Consider the following 14,973-nt stretch of genomic DNA (forward strand, 5'->3'; position numbering starts at 1 on the left):
CTCCCTAGGAGGCTTCTCAATCCCCCAGCTGTCACCCCCCTTAGGAAGGAAATTACTTTTCCTCTTCTAGTCTCAGTTAATAATTCTCCTGCCTTCAGACACACCTGCCTGCCTTTCTCACTCCCCTCTTTTCCCCTTCTGCCCTCCCCCAAACCCAACCCAGGGTTAAAGTAAAAGATCAGAATATACTCCCCACCCCCACAGACAGAGGAAAACCTGAAGGATGAGATAAAAGAGTTAGTGAGATCAAGCCTTAGAGGCTTGAATCAAAGTGTAGGGTGACTTGTAATGAAGAAGGAGGGAGATTAACCCTTGGGGACAGAGCTCTCTGCTTCAGTCAGTTAGTAAATAGGCTTTTTTCCTCTCTCACTGAACTCCTTGTTATTAGAGAAAAACTCATTACACTAACAAGCAAGTAGGACCTGGCCACCTGGATGGGCCATTCCAGTTAAAAAGCAGAATTAAAAATAATCGCTTCTCTTTCTGTTTGTTTCATGGTCTACCAAGCAGTCCCAAGACTAGGGCTTTCTTAACCCTTATTCCTTGTCAGTCTAATATAATTTTCATCTACAAGGATACTATTGGGGATGGGATCAGAAAATGACAGAGCCTTACATAAGGACACTAAACTCAAGAGCCGTAGAGTCATAAATGGGCAACAAGATTCTAGAAGACTTCCTGTCCTTCTGTAAGATGACTCCCTAAAGAGGACAGACATCTGGGAGGAGTAAAAAAGGTTTAAGGAAATCTGAGTGAGGGGAGCTTGAAAGGGTTCACTTATAGAATGAAAATTCAGGCACCTCCTCACTGCTCTCTCTCTCCTATGGCTACTTGTCTCTGTCCCAGACATCTGGGAATGGAAGGTAGTGAGCCCCACCCTACCTCCTCCCAACCCTTCTACAAGTTCTTCTCTTCTTCTCCTATATAAGTCATCAGGCTCAGGATGTAGAAAGTCAACTGACTAAGGTAAGGAGGGGTTGGGGATGGGGTGGAGAGAACAAGAATGAATAATGAGAAAAATATGTGGAAACAGGTATCCTTCTAGGATAGATCAAAAGGAAGAGGTGTAATGTTTAATCTATATAGGATTGCTTGCTGTCCTGGGGAGGAGAGAAGAGAGGAAAGAGGGAGAGAAATTTGGAACACAAGGTTTTGCAAAGGTGGATATGGAAAACTATCTTTGTATGTATTTGGAAAAATAAAATGCTATTTAAAAGAGAGAGAGACAGAGATGCAGGCTGTAAGACTGTTAGTGTCAGGCATCCAGAAAGGTAATAATAAAGGTAATAACTCATTTATATAGCACTTTAATCCTACTAGAGTGTAAACTTATTGAGGGAGGGGATTGTCTTTTGCCTTTCTTTGTATCTCAAGTGCTTAATATAATGCTTGGCACATAGTAAATGCTGAATAAACTTTAGTTGACTTAGCTGTCAGGTTTCAAAGTTTGCAAAGAACTTTATATACATATATTTTCTCACAAAACCACTCCCTAAAGTATGGGCTGTTATAATCTCCAAAGTACAGATGAGGAAACTAGTAAATAGACAAAAACACACTAAAAAGAATAAGCCACTCAGACCAAGGAATCCTTGAAACCAATTGAGTTAGGACTCCTGCTTAGGAGAACTGTGTATTAGTTTGTTCAGTCAATTTAATTTCAATCAATGGGGCAAGAATATATGCGAGACAATATGACTAATGTGGAAATATGTCTAAAATGATTGTACATATATGACATATCGGAATGCTTGCTGTCTTGGAGAGGGGGGAAGGTAAGAAAGAGGGGAAAATTTGGACTTTTTTTTTTTTCTGTTATTGAAGAGCTTCCCATGGTCTGAACTTGGGCTTCCTGCCCTACTCTGTGGAGGTGGAGAAGCTCAGAGAGAATCTCTAGCTAGATGCTAGATGGAGCTAAACCTCTCCTTAGAGAAGAAAGTAAACAGATTGCCCAGCAGCTGAGTTTGAATTTGAGCGGGAAGGAATTGGCACCTGTAGGCTGGGCTGGGCTGGGCTAGCTCAGGGCTGCCAGACTGGGATCCCTGGCGGGGAATGTCTGGAGAAGATAGATAACTCTTGAAATAGAGCTGGGAAGTTGAGATATTTACTAAAAAGAAACCCAATAATCCCTAGGTATGACCAAATAATTAAACAAGAGATTGAAACGTAGTCCAAGGACAGATGCAAGGGGATTCATAGGATTTCTTAATGGCAAAGAATCTTAGATATAGTGCAATCTCATCATTTTACCCAGGAAGAACTGGAACCAAAGAAAGTCTTAAAGAAATAATTTGTTCAAGATGATAGCTAGTGGCTTAGTGGGTAGTGTTGGACTAGGAGTCAGGAAGACCTGAATGTTCATCATGTCTCTGATTCTGTTCAGTTGTACTTTGTTCATTTCAATTCACTGAGAGTCCAATTATGGTCCAAGTGCTCAAAAATTCAATCTCAGAGAGCTCACAGTCTTTTGGGGGAGAAAAAAAAACAGCATGCATGAAACAATCAAGGCAGTCTACAGAACACTAAGTGCTCAATGGGTGATAGGGATAATAAGTACTAGGGAGAGATAGAGAAAGCAGAATTTATTCTATGGACCAGAACAGTACCAAAAGTTTCAGAGAGGGTATGGGACTTGAATTGAGCCCTCAAGTTTTTTCATAGGGTTTAGAAAAGTGGTTCTCAAACTTTCATTTTCAGTATCTTTATCCTATTAAAAATTATTGAGGATTTCTCCAAAGAATTTTTGTTTATCTGGATTATAGACATTTACCATATTGGAAATAAAAACTATTTTTGAATTTGTAGACTCTCTAAAAGGGTTTCAGAGATCCCTAGGATTCTCTAGACCATAGTTTGAGAACCACTGGTTTAGAAAAAACGAAAGGATAAACAAGATGATTTAAGGTTATCAACGAATTTTACATATTATCTCATTCGATCCTTACTACAACCCTCTGATGTTGGCACTAATAGTTTCCTTGTTTTAAGATAAGCAAATAGACTGCTCGGAATACCTGGCCCAGGGCCACGTGACTAGTAAGTATATGAAGTAAGATGATTTAAATACAAGTCTTCTTGATTAAAAGACCAGTACTCTAGTTACTGATTCTAAGTGTCACAGAACCAGTATGTGATTAGTCTATGGTTCTACAGAAGGACAGTGATGGGAGAAAAAAAAAAAAAAAAACCACTTAAAGGAAAACAGTTTGGGGAAGGAAGCAAAAAGCTGGGAGAATGGGTAGAACTTAGGGCCATCCTAATCATTAGCATCTCTTCTTTCTTAGGTTCCATCCCCCTGGACAATGTGGCCTCAAAGCACCTTCTTCATGGCCTTGCCCCACGTGGGGCCCATTGTGGGCTGGTTGTTTGCTCAACAGCACATGCCCACTTGGTATAAGACCCTGAAAAAGCCACCCTGGTGGCCATCCAACAAGTTCTTCTTAATTGTATGGACCATCATCTACTCCACCATGGGGTGAGGCTCTAAGTGCAATCGTCTCCCTAATTCCCAAGCCCCAGCCCCAATGTTTTTCTAGGGCTAAAACAAAAAATAAAACACTTATGGGCCCATAATTTCTGCAACAAGTCTTACTCTAGAAATATGAAAGATGGGAGAGAGAGGAGAGTCAGGAAGAAGGTAGAGAACATGGAATAAATATTTATATACTTATATAAATTAAAATATAAATAAATATTTATATGTGCCAGGCACTGTATTTAGTGATTTTTTGAATTTTATTTTACTTACTTCTCCCAACAATCTTGTGAGGTGGATACTATTATCCCCATTTTGTAGCTGAGGACAGACCCTAAGTTAAAGAACTTGCTTTATCTATTAAGTGTGTGTGGTCAAATTTGACCTCAGGACTTCCTGATTGCAGGCACTCTATTCCCAGTCACCTGGTTCCTATCCCTATCTTTTCTTTTCTGAAGAAAGGGCCACCATTTCAATTAAGTCCAGAGACCCACATCTATCCCATTAGGACTGCTTCTAGCCTCCAGCCTCTTTGTTCTAAATATTTTCCAGCTCTTAACTAGGTGGCACAGTGGATCAAGTGCTGGTCCAGAAGTCAGATGGCCTCTCTTCCTGAGTTCAAATCCAGCTTCAGATACATAAGAGCTGTACAACCTTGGGCTAGTCACTTAGCCCTGTTTGCCTCAGAAGTGATGCATCCGTAAAATGACCTAGAGAAGGAAATGGCAAATCATTCTAGTATCTGCCAAGAAAATCCAAAATGGTATCATGAAGAGTCGGGCACAATAAAACAATTAAACAACACATTTGTTACTTTCTGCTAAAGCTCCTCTCCCTACCTCAGAGACCCTCTGTCTCTACACACACGAAGTCAGAAGACCCCCCATAATAGTTGTATGGACTTGGGCAAGTTACTTTAACTAAGTCTGTATCTCCATCTATAAAATGGACTTAATACTTGAACTACCTGCCTCACAGAATTGTTACAAAGCAATTTGCAACCTTCAAGTACTTTTAGAAATGTCAATTATTATCCAGTTCCCAGTCAGTTTTCCCACAGGCCTGGGCTCTGACACCTATATTCTTGGACTAGGTGAAAGAGGAGATTCTTTGTCTCAATGGCTACCTGGCTGCAGGCTCAGTCAAGCTGAGATCTGCACTTAAAAGGGCTGAGACCTCCCATTCATCCAGGGCCATCCCCAGTTGTCCTGATCCATATCTGGCCACTGGCTCTGGAGGGGAAAGTGAGGCAGGTGACCTTGCCCAGCCCTCCCTCCCTCAAGTCCAATTCACTTGCATGTCACGGCATCCCTCCCAGAAGTCAGGATCCTCTTCGGGAACGGTTCAAACAGCGAAAGCTTCCCATGGATCCTCAGATTTCCTCTGGTGGTTGCCCTACGCCCAGCCCGCCAATGACCCCTTCCATCCATTCTCGCTTCCCTCCAGGCTTTCCTGACTGAGATATTCTTTATTTCCTCCCAAAGCTATGCCTCCTATCTAGTGTGGAAGGATCTGGGTGGGGGCTTTGATCGATCTCTGGTCCTGCCCCTCGGTCTCTATGCTACCCAGCTTGTCCTCAACTGGATCATTCTGCTGCTCTTCTTCGGAGCCCATAACCTTGGACTGGTAAGGGGGGAAATACCCCGGATGTGGCTGGGGGCATGCATTAGTGGGGTGGGGCGTCCTTGAGAAAGAGGGGAGGGAAAGACCCCAAAGCAGACCATTCATCCGTTCAGGGAGCAAAGTCCCAGAATATATAGGGATGGGGGGAGGCAAAAGTAAAGCTGAAGGAGGAAGCCGGGGAGAAGGGGGACTTCTACTGATACCAGGGTTATTTCCCCCATTCCCTGGCCTAATTGTGCTTCCACCCTACCCCTCCACTCCATCTTATTGTCCATTCCTCTCTCTTCCAGACCCTATGCCATCTGCTTCTGCTCTACGGACTGGTGCTTGGCATGGCACTGAGCTGGCAGTCCATCAATGGCCTCGCTGTCCTGCTCCTGCTGCCCTACCTGGCCTGGCTCACACTGACCACTTCATTGGCTTATCATCTATGGATGGACGACTCCAGTTCAGAGCCACAGCTCTCTTCCCAACCCCAGCTCCAATCCTTGGGAGAGAAGATAGACTGAGATAGGAAGAAAGGAGAATTCGAGGAAGGACCAAAAGGGGAGGAATGTCAAGGGTTGGGGATGAAAAAACTAAGGGAAGGGAAGAAGGCAGAGACAAGGAATCCCAAACACAATGTCTGATGAATATTCCCATATCTTTCCAAAATAAGCTGCCTGATTTTGAACCTCCTCTCTAATTCCAAGCTAACTCATTTTTTCTGTCATTATTTGTCTAATAGAATAAAGAGGACCTTGCATCTGGTTAAAAGAATTTTATTTTACAAATAAAAATAAAAATTTTATTGGTTCTGAGTATGTGATAAATTTTGCATATAAGTGGAACTATCTGAAAGCTTCAATATTAATGCATATGAGTATACAAGTATAAATGTATATAAATAAAATAATAGCAGTAATAATAGTAACAGTAACAGAGACAGTAGGGATTTTGGGTGGAGTCTCAAAGTCAGGAATACCTGGCCACATCCTGCTTTCTTATATAATCTAGCTATGTGACTTTGAGGTATGTGGGGTATTCAGGAAGGACTAGCACCTCTGGGGTGCAGTCATGCTGAGCCCTTTTCAGGACTGCCCACCCACCTTAGGTGTCCTGTACCTGCCCCAAAGCTCTCTCTTCCTGGTAGGATGACAAGAGCAGGGTTTTGGAAATCAGAGCACCTGGGTATGGACTCAGACTCTGCCCATATGTGACCTTAGTTCATTTTTCTCATTTATGAAATAAAGAGTTTGAAAGAATTAATTTCTAAGCTCCTCAGCTTTAAATCTGCAATCCTATGATCTGTGAATGTCTGTCTCATCATCTTGCTCCTTTTTCTTCCTTATATTCTATTCAAAATTTAGCTGTTGAGTTGAGTTTCTTCTACAGCCCTGAGGTGTTAGGTCTGAACTATGTACACTAGTATTAGCTGGACTTTTATTCATTCTCCTCAGCTCACTAGTTGAGGTGGGAGAGTTGGATTACTCTCCTTCTTATTGCCACTTCCAGGTTCTCCCCCTTCTATCACCTCTCTCTTTCAGGTTTACCTACCACACAGTTACAGAAAATCACCCATCTGCCATCACTTCCCTTCCTTCTTCAATGAACTTAATACTTGGCTTACAATTTCTTCTCCCCGGTTCCTGCTCTCATACTAAGGGACTTCAACATATATATTGATTCTTCCTCAAATGCCCTCATCATTCAGTTCTTCAATCAACTTAATCTCCCATGAGTTCCCATCAGCCTAGAATCACTCCTACCATTTGTCACCTTTATGCCTACACACATGCTGCTGAATAAAGGTAAAGAGAAATCACACAAACCCTTTGTCTGGGCTCACTACAAATTTGTGTTACACAACCTCAACTAGACCCTCATTGCTGCTAGGCAATCCCACTCCAACTGCTTTATAATTTCACTCTCCCACTCTCACTCCCACTTCCAAATCTTTCCATCCCTCCTCAAATCTCTCTTGGCTCCCCATCTTCTTGGAAGGAATGAGAACCTTGTCTCAAATTTTACAGAAAAAAAAAATGGAGACCATTCTTCATGAACTGTCCCCTCTTCCTCATCCTCCTGCCATTAAGATCACTGTGTCTAACTTCATCCCTGTCTCACATGATAAAGTGGCTTTACTGCTTAGGAAGGCTAACCTTTCTGCTTGTTAAATTGATTCCATTCAAGCTCATCTCTTCCAATAGATTGTCTTCTTTGTCATTCCCCACTCTTCCACTTATTTTCAATCTCTCCCTCTGTACTGGCTCATTTCCTATGGCCCATAAATTTCCCTTTATCTCCCTATCTTGATAAAAATTCTCCCTTGACTTTTCCATCCCTGCTACCTATGATCTTCTATCTTTCCTGCCCTTTGTTGCTAAACTCTTGGAAAAGACTGTCTACAATAAATGCCTCCACTTTCTCTTCTCTTGCAGTGCTCTTAACCCCTTGCAAGCTGACTTCCACCAAAACTGCTCTCCCCAGAGTATCTCTTAAATGCCAAATTCAGTGGCCTTTTCTCAGTCCTCATTTTCCTTGACCGCTCTGCAGTCTTTGATATTTGATAATTCTCTCCCTTTTGATAGATATCCAGGACACCATTCTCTCCTAGTTTTTCTTCTACCTATCTGACCAATCCTTTTGTCTCCTTTGCTGGGCCCTTCATTCCTTCACACCTAGATTATTACAATAACCTGCTTGCAAGTCTGCCTGCCTCAAGTCTTTCCCCACTTCAATCTAAAGTTATTTCCCCCACCCCACTCCACTAAAGTGATTTTCCTAAAAGGAAGGTTTAATTACTGTCACTACCTGCTACTCAATAAACTCCCATGGCTTCTTATTATCTCCAGAATCAAGTACAAAAGGCTTCTTTGGCATTTAAAGCCCTTCCTAATCCAGCCCCCTTCTGCCTTTACAACCTTCTTACACCTTATTTCCCAACCATAGCTCTGACCCGATGACACTGGCCTCCAGGTGGTTCCATGAACAAGATGGACCAAACACTTCTCTGGCTGTTCCCCCATATCTACAGTGTTCTCCCTCCTTTGTTCCAACTGCTGACCTCCCTGGCTTCCTTTAAGTCCCAATTAAAGTCTCATCTTCCATAGGAAGCCTTCCCTAACCCCTTTAATTCACCATCCCTTCCTCTGTTAATTATTTCCCATTTATCATATATATATGAGAGTGTGTGTATTTACATATTGTTTGTATTAGATTTAGATTGTAAATCTTTAAATAAAGCAACTATAATAGCACAGTAGATAGTAAACTGGTCTTGGAATTAAGAAAACCTGATTTCAAGTCCTAAACTAGAATTTATGTCTTAGAAGGTAGGTTCCTTCCCCCTTAGAGGTTAGCACAGAGATACCTGTGCCTCAGGTTATGGTAAATGGTCTGGATGACAGAGATAATACAAACCTCACTGGCTTCCTCATATTTCCAGAAAAACAAGGAATACCTTAATCTAAAGGTATAAGGAAGTTCAAGTTCAAGAGGCCTCCCCAGTACTTTCTATATTTGGTCTCTGATCTACTAAAAACCCAGACCCCTTAATTCATAGTCTCTCATCTTACTTTAACTCATCTATCCAACCTTTCCCCCTCCCCCATCACTAATTTCCAGCCCCCAGTCCCATGCAGGAAGCATTTACCTCACCTTCCCCCTCCTGTCTTGTTGCTAGTTAGCCTTGAGTTGTATATAAATAAAATCAGAAACTGCCTTCAGAGCCAGAGCCAGATATATCTCAGGATTCCTCCATCCAAAGCATGCTTGCTTGAGTATATATGTGTGTACCCAGCTTTTTGTCCTGTGGTGAGTGTGTTTCCACATGTCTGAACCCCTCACTCTGTGTATGTGGTGTTTTTGTGGGTGTGATTTTTCCAAATAACGGAGGAGCACCTCCATCTAGTACATGGTATTTTGGTGAATCATTATAGTAGGAATGGGAAGTAGGGAGATGAGGCTATCAACAAGTAAATCTGCCCCAGGAATCCCTCTGGAGGAGTCTGAGATAGGAGATTATATAGAGTAGAACAGGAAAAGGGGGGGTGTTGAAAAGGGGGTGTTAACCATTTTGGATAAAAGAGGGAGGATGGCATTTGTATATTTATACTTGTATAATGTAATTGAGTATGATGAATGTGAACAGACATTGCCAGCTGTCTGGAAGAGGGGGGGAGGGAGGGGGTTGTGTGAGAGAGAGAGAGAGAAAGAGAAAGAGACAGAGACAGAGACAGAGAGAAATGGAAGGAGGGAGGGAGAGAGAAAGAAAGGGATTGGGAGATTGAGAGAGAGAGGGAAAGAGAGAGAGAGAAAAAAAAACAGAGAGAGAGAGAGAAAAACAGAGAGAGAGAGAGAGAGAGAGAGAGAGAGAGAGAGAGAGAAGCAATAAAACTCCCTCCACTATCATTACTCAATCTACCTAGATATATTTGACATAATTTGAGGGAAACCTTTCCCCATATTCCCTACTGTTATACTAAATTCCACCATCCCTGATTAATTCCTTTGGAGTTAAGCCCTGTCCTTTCCCATGAGATTCTATTTTAAGACAGCACAATGTCTGGCATATAATTAACACTTAATAAATGTTTTTATTTATCTATCTTTCCTGCAAACTCACCTGGAAAGGACCATAGCTATTAAATCCCTAACACTTTAATGTGAGTTCAGGTACTCTTCTCCAGTTACGGGGACAAGTTAAATAAGATGGTAGCTATAGGTTTCTGGAATGGGACCCCGAAAGGGAAGCACAGGATAAAAGAAGAGGGAAGGAAGAAAGAGATATGGAATCCACTCTTTGCTTACTTTACATTTTGCCCAAGTTGAGCCAGTAGTCTTGGATCCCTTTTAAGGGAATAGACCACTGGAGACTCATTTCCCCATTATAAACTGTTTATGTCAACAAACCCTGTTGCCTTAGGGGGTTGGGTTGTGCCCACCAGGGAGTATCTGTGTGTTGACCTATGTTTGTGTACCGCATCCAGTCTCAGTAGTGACAACTGGAGGGGGTGGGGGAAAGTTTCAGAGGCAACACACTGTCGGTCCGCAGCTGTCCCTGCACATAAAGCGCCAGTCCCTTCAAAGAGCCTGTAAGGTGTCTCCTTTCATCACTGAGAATTTAAACCTTCCCCTAGTCAAACCTTCACTTTCCCCTGCCTCCTGGCCAGCTCCTTTCCCTTCCCCAGGCAGGCAGTTACTCAATCCAATGAGCATTAACCCTCTGCCTCCATCTAGACAGGAATTGCCTCCATCTAGACAGAAATTGCCTCCAGTCTCAACTCGATAACAAAAGGTAACATGCTTGAAAGTGCTTTCTTAAAAGGCTTTGGGAAGAGAAAAACAATTAACCGTAAGATTGTAGATTAAGATCTGGAAGGCTCCTCCGAGGCCCTTTGGTCCAACTTTCTCATTTAACAGATGAGGAAACAAGCCTAGAAGAGACTAAGTAATTTGTCCAAGCATATAATGGTAATGAGATTCAGGACTGAACCCAGTTCTAGGTCTCTTGCACTATGCCGTAGGTTCTCCCTGGGTAACCATTGCAAATCATTTTTCCTCCCTGGGTCTCAGTCTTCTCATCTTTAAAAGCCAGAAGTTGGATTCTAGATGGTCTGTGAAGTCCCTTCGAGTTTTAAAAATCTAGGATTTTTTTTTCAAAACTTAATCCAATCTAGCTCATTGAATGTCACCTCAGTACTACTGAGGGAAAGCAGAAACTCAAAGAATGATAGAGACAAGTCTGAGAAGGACTGATTTGTTCTTTGTGCTTATTCCTCAGTGGATAAAACATAGGGCCTGGAGTCAGAAAGACCTGAGTTCAAATCCAGCCCCAGACCTTGCGGACAAATCACTTTACCTCTATTTGTCTCAGTTCCTCATCTATAAAATGGGGATAAAAATAATGATAGCACCTACTTCCCAGGATTGTTGTGAGGATCAAATGACAATTGTAATCATTATAAAGCGCTTTTCAAAGTACCTGCCTTATAATAAGCCATTATAAAAAGTGCTATAAAAGTTATTATTGTTGTTATTATTATCCAGTCTCAGACTTAGTTTGTGAACCTGAACAAGTCACTTAAATCTTTGCCTACCTCAGTTTCCTTAAATGTAAAATGGAGATATTAATGGCACTTATCTCCCAGAATAGTTCTGAGAATCAGATGAGATAATATTGTTATTGTAAAGAGCTTAGCATAGTGCCTGGCACACTATATAAGTGTTAGCTTTTATTATTATTATTATCCAGCCTCACACACTTACTGTGTGACCCTGAGCAAGTCACTTGCCTAAAAGTTTCCTCATCTATAAAATGGATATAATAACGGCACCTACCTCCAGGGTTGTTGTGAAGATAAAATGAGATCATATTTGTAAAGTACTTGACACAGTCCCTAGCAGTGGGTGCTTAAAGAACGTTTATATCCTTCCTTCCAGTCTTCTCTCACCCTTGCAGCCTAATTCCTTCCTGTGAACCAATGATCTATGACTTCATCTTTGCCGTTGGGATCCTATCCCTCCTTATATTCTTCTAGGCTTTGTTTTCCTCTTCCCCGACTCCTCAGTTCACAGTCAAAAGCATCAAGTTCCTGTAGGAGTCTCTGTCTCTGTATGTGTGTCTCTGTCTCTCTCTCTGACTCAAAACCTGTTCTGCAAAATCTATTATCTATGCAGTAAATTTAAGCTTCTTTGTCATTCAAGGTCTTTCAAAATCTGATATTATCTCACTTCTCCCAACCTTTTCTCAGACTATTACCATTCACCTACAATTCTGGCCAAATTGGATTACTTATCATCTCACATACAAATATACATACATACACGTATGCATGTGTGTATATATATGTATTATATATATTCATGTCTACATTTTCCACATCTGTTTCTCCTTCCACTATTCCCAACCTGAATGCCCTAAATCCTGCTCTCCACTTGTTTAAAGTCTCTCCAATTTTTATACCCCAACTAGGCAGTTAGATGGTGTGTGTGAGTGTATGTAATAGGTGTATGTACACATATACATATATGTATATATACAAAGGTGTATAACTGTATATATGTGCATATACATGTATGTATATGCAAATGTACACTTGCACACTCACATAGATCTTGAAGTTGGGAATACATGATCTCAAATAGACCTCAGATGATTACTAGCTATGGAGTAAGTCACTTAATCTTTATGTACCTCCGTTTTTTACCTGCAAAATAGGAATAATAATAGCACTTACCTCCCAGGGTTTTTGCAAGGAAAAAAAAATGATGTTTGTAAAGCACTCTGTAAACCTTGAAGTGCTAGCTATCATCATCATAACCACCATCATCATTATTAAAATGTTATTTCTTCCAAAAAGTCTTCCTAATTTATGTTTGCTAATTGATTATTCTGGCAACTTCACACATCACTTTGGACTTTCCTGATTCATATATAATATATTATTTCGCAGACTATTTATCTTCTCTTATGTGCCAAAGTTCTCATTAGACCATAAGCTAAAAGAGGAGGGGGATCTGTCCTGTCTAAACTTTTTAAGTTTTCTCACAGTCTTGCATACAGTTGGTGCTAAAAAGATGTTTATTGGAAATTCCTCCTTCTCTGAAGTGTTTCACTGGATCTTTCTCCTACCTTTCCTGTAGAGGATTTTTGAATGTAAGAAAAGGTAAGGCAAGGCAAAGGCTGAAATAGGACTGAGAAATCCTCATAGCCCTGTGTGGGCCCTTTAAATCCACTAAGAATTGGGGAGGGGGCCCTAGTGGGTAGTTCACTGCCCTAGAAGGAGCTCAGTAGCAGCTGGAGGGGGAGGAGCTAGGTCTCTGGCACCGAATTCCGCAGATTAACTGGAGTACTTTGAGGTGGGATGGGGGTTGGGGAGAATGGCCTGGGTTAGGCATGATAGCGGCTCCCCACCCCCCAGGGGGAGTCAAAAATAACCAGTGAGGGTCAAAGGGATCTCCAGGGGTGGATTTGGTGAAGAGACGAGGAGAATGGTGGTGGTAAAGGAAGCTATCAATCAGGGGTAAAGGCATTTGGCTCAAAGTCACTCTCCTAAATGTCAGAGGGAGCAAGGCTGGGATGGAAGAAGAGGGATTGAGAGCCTAGACTAGGCTATTTGCAAAGAGCTTTCAGAAGCCCAGGAAGTTTTTAAAAGATTCCTCTTTCTGTCCAGGTCCCTCTGACTTTCCCGGGTCTCTAAGTCAAAGGATGAGATTGTTGGAAATAAAGATGAAACTGTTAGTAACCAGAGCCTGGAAGAAGTTGGTGGGGTAGAATAAACCATCTTAATGTCTTCTCATCTCTTACCTTTGTCCCTTTCAAACTAGTCCTTGTAAGAATAGGAAGGACTCTATACATGTTAGTCTGAGGTTCAAATGTGTGTCAGAGATTAAACCGAAGATCTAAACCCCGATTCCTCACTTCTGAATCATATAGCCTCCATACACTATGATAAAGGTCAGAAGCAAATTAAATCCAGAAATTTTAGGAGCTAATTCTCTCAGAGTCCAGTGAGTGTCCAAAGTTGGGTTTGAATCCAGATCTGACCCACTGTGTGCTGGGTTTTTTGTGAATTGAAGTGAGTTTCAAATATAAATAACACACTAGCACACAGATGCAAATTTTTTTTTTGTTTTCTACTCCTCTTCTTCCAAAAAAAAAAAAAAGCCAAAAGCAATTTTTTAAAAATTTTATGTCCATATAGATTATACGGACTACCTCCAAGAGTTCTGGTGAATTTTTCTATATAATAATAATAATTATTATTATTGCTAATAACAAAGATCTTAGAGGTTTCATATCAAGCAAAGCTGGGATGGTGAGCAATGCAGAGTACAAGCATGAGATTGACTCCATGTTTCTTCAGAAACGTTTTATTCAAGACAAATTCAAATTCTTATGCAGCGTGTCCCAAAAGTCTTGGTGCCGTGTTAAGCTTCAATAACTTATAAGCTACTAAACTTTAATAGCTTAAAATCCCATTAAGACTTTTGAGCTGCCTTGTATATAAATGTGTGATAGCTATTTGACCATGATAAAGGCATACTTGGTTAAATATTTTGTTTTCTATTGATTTGCTTCTCCCTGATCTAAAGTCACTACCTACCAACCAATTACAATATGCTCACTAATAATTCTGCCATTATCACCACCCCAAGTGCATTCCCATGAACCCTGGAGCCATCTGCAAATAGGCACACGTTCCCATTTGTCCCAAAATGTATTTAGCACAGATGCATAATCATCCAGACCTCTCTTGTCTCACCCTAAAACGTCCCTGACCAAATTCACGCCCTCTCCTCTTTAGCCCAGCTTGGGATTCCTTTGTCAGGCTGAGCACTTGAGACATATTTGAAAATATTCCACTTTGAGGACTTTTCTTGGGTTTTAGGAGGAAGGATGCATGGCACTATGGGGAGACAGAATTGCTGTGTGGCTTGCAACTAAATAAATATGGATAAATTAGCAGATTGGTTTTGATTCATCAATTCAGGCAGTGACTTTTCCCCATTCCTATTCCACCGTGTTTTATTGTACTTTGACCTAACCCATTCCCAAATCTCTCCCCATCCGGACCCTGCCCAACTCCCTATGCAAAAAAAAAAAAAATACTCCTCTTAGAGCCCCCCAGTGACTGGTCACTCCTACCCACCCTAGTTGGGGTTGTGGGAACAGGGAGTTCACGAGCACAAGGCTGGAGTAGAACAAGGTAGTGGGCTGAGGGCTGCATCGGAGAGCGGGAGGCCAGGGCATCTGACCTGCCAACTTTCTGTCTCTACCTACTGATAAATAGGGGATTCCAATGGCCAAAATTTTCCACTCCCCCCACTCCAACATATTCGTCACTCAATTAAAAAAAGAGTGGGGGAGGGAAGGCACGGGTTATAAGGCC

The 14,973-nt window shown here is 41.6% G+C and overlaps 1 protein-coding gene across 1 annotated transcript; it reads left to right on the top strand.

Moving 5' to 3' along the window:
• Positions 1 to 849: 849 nt before the first annotated feature.
• TSPO2 (translocator protein 2) lies at positions 850 to 5,888 on the top strand. The gene is made up of 4 exons (XM_051996902.1): positions 850 to 966; positions 3,285 to 3,475; positions 4,960 to 5,101; positions 5,389 to 5,888. The coding sequence occupies exons 2-4, from the start codon at positions 3,303 to 3,305 to the stop codon at positions 5,605 to 5,607; spliced, it is 534 nt and encodes a 177-aa protein (XP_051852862.1). The 5' UTR covers positions 850 to 966; positions 3,285 to 3,302; the 3' UTR covers positions 5,608 to 5,888.
• The last annotated feature ends 9,085 nt before the right edge of the window (positions 5,889 to 14,973 follow it).

Source organism: Antechinus flavipes, chromosome 4, assembly GCF_016432865.1.
Source record: "Antechinus flavipes isolate AdamAnt ecotype Samford, QLD, Australia chromosome 4, AdamAnt_v2, whole genome shotgun sequence".
In the NCBI taxonomy this organism is placed as follows: domain Eukaryota; kingdom Metazoa; phylum Chordata; class Mammalia; order Dasyuromorphia; family Dasyuridae; genus Antechinus; species Antechinus flavipes.